The sequence below is a fragment of the Echinops telfairi genome, unplaced genomic scaffold, assembly GCF_000313985.2.
Source record: "Echinops telfairi isolate 266 unplaced genomic scaffold, ASM31398v2 ScPeMD7_7457;HRSCAF=8495, whole genome shotgun sequence".
In the NCBI taxonomy this organism is placed as follows: Eukaryota; Metazoa; Chordata; class Mammalia; order Afrosoricida; family Tenrecidae; genus Echinops; species Echinops telfairi.
The window spans coordinates 658,499-663,925 of record NW_022111357.1 but is presented as its reverse complement, the minus strand read 5'-3'; the positions used below and the strand labels follow the sequence as shown (position 1 = coordinate 663,925).

The window sequence follows — 5,427 nt, the reverse complement described above, 5'->3', positions numbered from 1 at the left end:
TACCCTTATGACAACACCTAACAAATTACATATACTTTAAATATGTATATGTATATATCAACAAAAGAATTTTTGTAAAACATTTTGTAAAATATATATATATATATATATGTATATCAGTAAAAGAATTTAATTACATATTTGAAAAGTCTGAAATACCTTTAAAATTACATACCTTCTTTGCACTCTCCTTTTTTTTGTCAGCCTGTTGTCTGGCCAATTGCTTATATGAAAACAAAACTAAATAGTTCAAATAATTGACATAGCCTTATATTCTATATCCCATAGTTCTATAAACTAAGACAAAAGTTTAAATCAGGGAGAGGGAGGGGATAAAGGGGAGCTGATATCAAGGAATTCAAGAACAAAGAAAATGTTTCAAAACTGATAGTGGTAGCAATTGTACAATACTGTTTGATGTGATTGAAGTGTGGAATGTTATATCTGTAAGACCTCCCAATAAAATGATTTTTTAAAGTAATAAAAAAAAGAGAATGAAGTGAAGGGTATAACGAGAGAAAAGAAAAATCAGAGGAAAATTAATATAAGCTAAAAACAACAAACAATAAAGAAAAAATGAGATGTTAGTAAAAGAAAACAAATTAAAGGTGAAAAAGTGGCTAAAAAGGACACAACCAGACAGACCTCACTTTGTAGTCTTAAAAAGGGTTTTCTTGCCTGTTTGTTTTTAATGTTCTTCGGTATAAAATCCACGATAGATAAAATCTATAGAGAGAGTAACTGGAATTAATGGTTCCTTGGAGGTCTGGCCAGGGAGATTGGTGGGAAATGCGAGCTCAGAAGGGTGAGTAGGCGAATGAAGAAAAGGTTCTAAAACTGTTTGCGGTGATGATTGTACAACTCTTCTGGATGTGATTGAACTATTGAATTGTATGATTTGTACATTATTTGCCAATACAACTGTTGAGGAAAAATTAGAAATAAACCCTTTTTCGTGTAAATTAGATGAAGATTTACAGAGCAGACTAGCAGTTTTATATTCAATAATTCATACATATTCTGTTTTATCTCACTCATTGTAATCCCCTCAGTATAATATCACCCATCCCTACCTTTTCTGTTTCCTATAGCCATTATCCCTCATGGTCTCTCATTTTGAAACGCTTCTGAACTTTTACCTTTAGTAAACAATGTTGCCTGATCCCAATGGCCAACTATTCTAAGATGTGCACACATCAAGTGTTACTGCCCCCTTCAAGACCTATTATTTAGCTGAAAATTGAGCCACGGAGTGAGCAATTCCACCCCAAAGGGTGAGCAAGGACCATAATCTTGAGGGTCTTACCAGTCTTTATTTGACCAGCAAGCCTAGGCTCCTCCATGATTTTGAATTCGGTTCCACATTTGTCTCCCGCTCTATGCAGCATCTTCTAAGGCAGTCCTTTTCAGAGCAAGTTGGTAGTGGTAGCCAAGCACCATGTAGTTTTTCTGGTCTCAGGGTTGTGGAGACCGAAGCACATATTTTTATAGTGAACTCCCCAGATAGTGCGCATATTACAAATTGAAGGTTTTCGAAAACCCTGTGTCAGAAACATATTTTCATAGCATGTGCTACTCATGTCTCTGTGTCACATTTTGGTCATGTTCACAATATTTCAGTCTTTCTCATAGTGGTTTTGCACATTTAATAGCATATTACCCAGCCCAAACCCAACTACTGCCAATGAGTTGATCTCAACTCACAGTGACCCTGTATTGGGTCTCCAAGGCTATAAATCTGTACAGAAGCAGCCAGCTTCATCTTTCTTGTGTAGTGTCTGATGGTTTGAACTGCTCACCTTGAGGTTAGCAGCCCAACCTGTAACTCACTATTGCCACCATAGTATAGTATAAACATACCTTTTACATGCATTGGGAAACAAAAAACCTTGTGACTAACTTTCTTGTGATATATGTATTGTTTCAGTAGTCTGAAACCAAATCTATACCTTTACCAAGAAACAGCTACAGATTCAGGGAAATTACCGGGAGAAAATCTGTATCATTGAGACATTGGTTAGTTCTGGAAACAGCAGATCTTCATGTGAGCTCCTGAGAGCAGATCATCGTTTAACAGTCAATGGTACAGGCCGGAAGATGGTTTTAACTTTATTTTTTATTTTTAAATCATTTTATTGGGGGCTCATACAGCTCTTATCACAATACATGCATACATACATTGTATCAAGCACATTTGTACATTTGTTGCCATCATCATTCTCAAAACATTTGCTTTCTACTTGAGCCCTCGGTATCAGCTCCTCATTTTTCTCCTCCCTCCCTGACCCTCCCTCTCTCATGAACCTTTGATAATTTTTTTTCATGTCTTACACTGATTGATGTCTCCCTTCACCCACTTTTCTGCTGTGCATCCCCCTGGGAGGGGGTTATATGTAGATCATTGTGATCGGTTCCCTCTTTCTCCTCCCACCTTCCCCTTCCACTCCTGGTATTGCAACTCTCAATATTGGTCCTGAGGGGTTTATCTGCCCTGGATTCCTTGTGTTTCCAGCTCTTATTTGTACCCATGTACATGCTCTGGTCTAGCCAGATTTGTAAGGTAGAATTGGGGTCATAATAGTGCGGGGGAGGACGCATTAAAGAACTAGAGGAAAGTTGTATGTTTCATCGGTGCTATACTGCACCCTGACTGGCTCGTCTCTTCCTGTGACCCTTCTGCAAGGGGGTGTTCAATAGTCAACAGATGGGCTTTGGATCTTCATTCTACACTTTCCCTCATTCACATTGATATGATTTTTTGTTCTGGGTCTTTGATGCCTGATACCTGATCTCATCAACACCTCATGATCACATAGGCTGGTGTGATTCTTCCATGTGGACTTTGTTGCTTCCCAGCTAGATGGCTTCTTTTTTATCTTTAGCCTTTAAGACCCCAGATACTATATCTTTTGATAGCCAGGTGATGGTTTTAACTTTAACTCAGAATATCTGTTCACAACACCAGTTTGGTCATCTATGGGCCTTATCGCTAATGAGTGGAAGGCAGTGCCTAGTAAGGTGAGCAAGGGAGACAGTAGTAGAAGGAAGCTAGGAAGATAGTTCTCACAATCATTTAAATTTCAAAGATTATTTTAAAAGATTTTTAAAAGATTATCGTTGTTAGGTGTCTTAGAGTTGATTTTAGGCTCAGAGTAAGAAGACAGGCTAAACTATTTTAAAATTCCAGATCCTGGAAGAGCCTTTATTGGTAGAAACCCAACACTGAAAATGCCTATTCCATTACTCTGGTGAGATAAAAAATTAAAATTAAAAATCGTTCGGATCAATTAGTAGACTATTCTAGAGCTGGGCTTCAAAATCTAGTGACACCACTGTACAGAGACTCCACTGTACAAAGTGCCACATGTGAGAGACACGGTAGGACTGGCAAGAAGGGCAGGGAGTAGCATTCCCTTCACTCTTCGAGTAAAGAGCCCCGATGGCATAGTGGATGACAGCCCCAGAACCCCACAGGCATAATTCTACTCTGTGCTGTAAGGTTGCTATGAGTTGAAATTGACTCAATGTCAGTGGAAGTTTGTACAACTAATGCCTCCAAATAAGAACTTTGATTCAGTTGAATGAACTGTTTCCTCCTCTGATTTAGGGTCAGCTGAACTACAGAAAGCAAAGGAACATAATCAGAGACTGAACGAAGAAATTCTGGCCTTAAGAAACCGGGTTCGATCACTAAACTTAGAAAAAAAAATGCTTGGGGAAGAGGTAAGATATTTAGTGTATTTGTTAGCATTTCTTTAAACGTGTATGTGGTAACTTTCAGCCACTAGGGCTACATAGCTATACATCACAGAAGTTAGTCATCCCAAACAGAATGGTTTTACTGGCCACACTTGGACTTAAATGGATTTTGTAGGTTTTAATATTTTATCAATTTTGAATATTTATGCTAATATACTGCTAATTGTATTGATTTAGGAACTTTTCTTTTTAATAATGGCTTATGTAAGTAGTTTATACTTAGTACATTTACCAAATAGAAATTATTATTACATTAAATAAGTTTGAAATCACTAGTACTAAAACCCTTAATTATGTTACTGTTCATAGCAATTTCTTCTTAACAAAAAAAGTTTAATAGGCATTTCCAAGTTCTGAATAAATGATGCATTCCTTTAATTGTAGTTTATACTGATTCTACATTCATATCTCTAGTGTCTAGAATAATGTCTGGTATATACAAGGTGCTCAAGAAATTGTTTTAAATATGAAAAAATGAAGACTGAATTGTCTTAGACTTTGCAAATGTACATACTTAGTGCATATTTATTAAATTTTTACAAGTCCAATACATATGTACACATACACATGGGTGAAGGATTCATTCCAAATAGTATTATTTATATAAAGGAAAGATATTGTGGGGTAATGGTATGTGAAAGAAAGTAGCACTTTTGGCTCTCTAGAATATTTGCATGTTTGACTTTTATAAGGAGATTGGATTCAGGTATTACTTGTGTAGTTTAAAAGCAAATCAATCTTCCTCCCCCAAAATATAACAAACAAAACTGAAAAGTCTACAAGGTGCTTACTTTTTTTTTTTTAAGGTTGAAAGGCTTAAAGGAGAGATTCATGACTCTCAAAAGAATGAGCAAGTTGGACACTACTCCCCCAGAAAAATTGTGGGTGCTGAACAGGGAGTACAGGTATTTTAAAGTTCTGTCCTTTCTGATTTCTCTTAAAGGAACTGCACTTTTACACTTGGTGATCATCATTTGCTTCTCTCTTATTAAACTGTCTTCTATGAGCCACTGAGAATAGAGGAAGTAATTGGAGCACAGAGTCTATTTCTGTTCACCTCTACTCTGGAGGGCGGAGGGGGAGAGGCATTAGGATGTAATTGTTTAAATAAAAAAGAATCTTACAAAGATGCAACCAATCTAAGCATTTTTAATTGTCAAAGAGTTAGTTTATAGACCCAAGCAGTGTGGAGAGGAGGGACAACCACAATGAGTGTGGCAAAAACCTTCAAGAATAATAGTGCTGTGGTTCCAGTATGGACAGTGTCTAGTCTCTTCAGTGTGATTAACATCTGAAGTGGTTGGCAAAGGGGTCAATTGCAAGATAGTTGGAAGGAAGTACAAATGTGTTAAGACATTATTTAAGACATGCAGATCAAAAGGCTATTCAGCTTTGGGGCTACCTTTCCTCTTAAATCCCTGCAATGAGTGACATCCCAGTATTTCTGAGGGCATGGCCCACACAATAGCTTACTCTCATTGTAACACTTTGGTTGGGCCCTGTAATAGTCTAGGTACTTTGGAGAAACAAATCCACAGCAACTCATGTATAAGAGAGTTTTATGTAAAGAAAATGTGCATCATGAAAACATCCCAACCCAATGCTGCCCAAGCCCACAAATCCAACATTAACCCTTTAACCCAACACCAGTCCACAAAGTCCTCCACC

At 37.2% G+C, this 5,427-nt stretch overlaps 1 protein-coding gene across 2 annotated transcripts in view; it reads left to right on the top strand.

Moving 5' to 3' along the window:
• CCDC30 (coiled-coil domain containing 30) overlaps positions 1-5,427 on the top strand; it is a 129,453-nt gene that overhangs the window by 41,559 nt on the left and 82,467 nt on the right. For both annotated transcript variants that reach the window (XM_045298887.1, XM_045298886.1), the window contains 2 exons: positions 3,608-3,723; positions 4,566-4,664. In XM_045298887.1, coding sequence (XP_045154822.1) covers positions 3,608-3,723; positions 4,566-4,664 — 215 coding nt within the window. The remainder of the gene's footprint in view (positions 1-3,607; positions 3,724-4,565; positions 4,665-5,427) is intronic.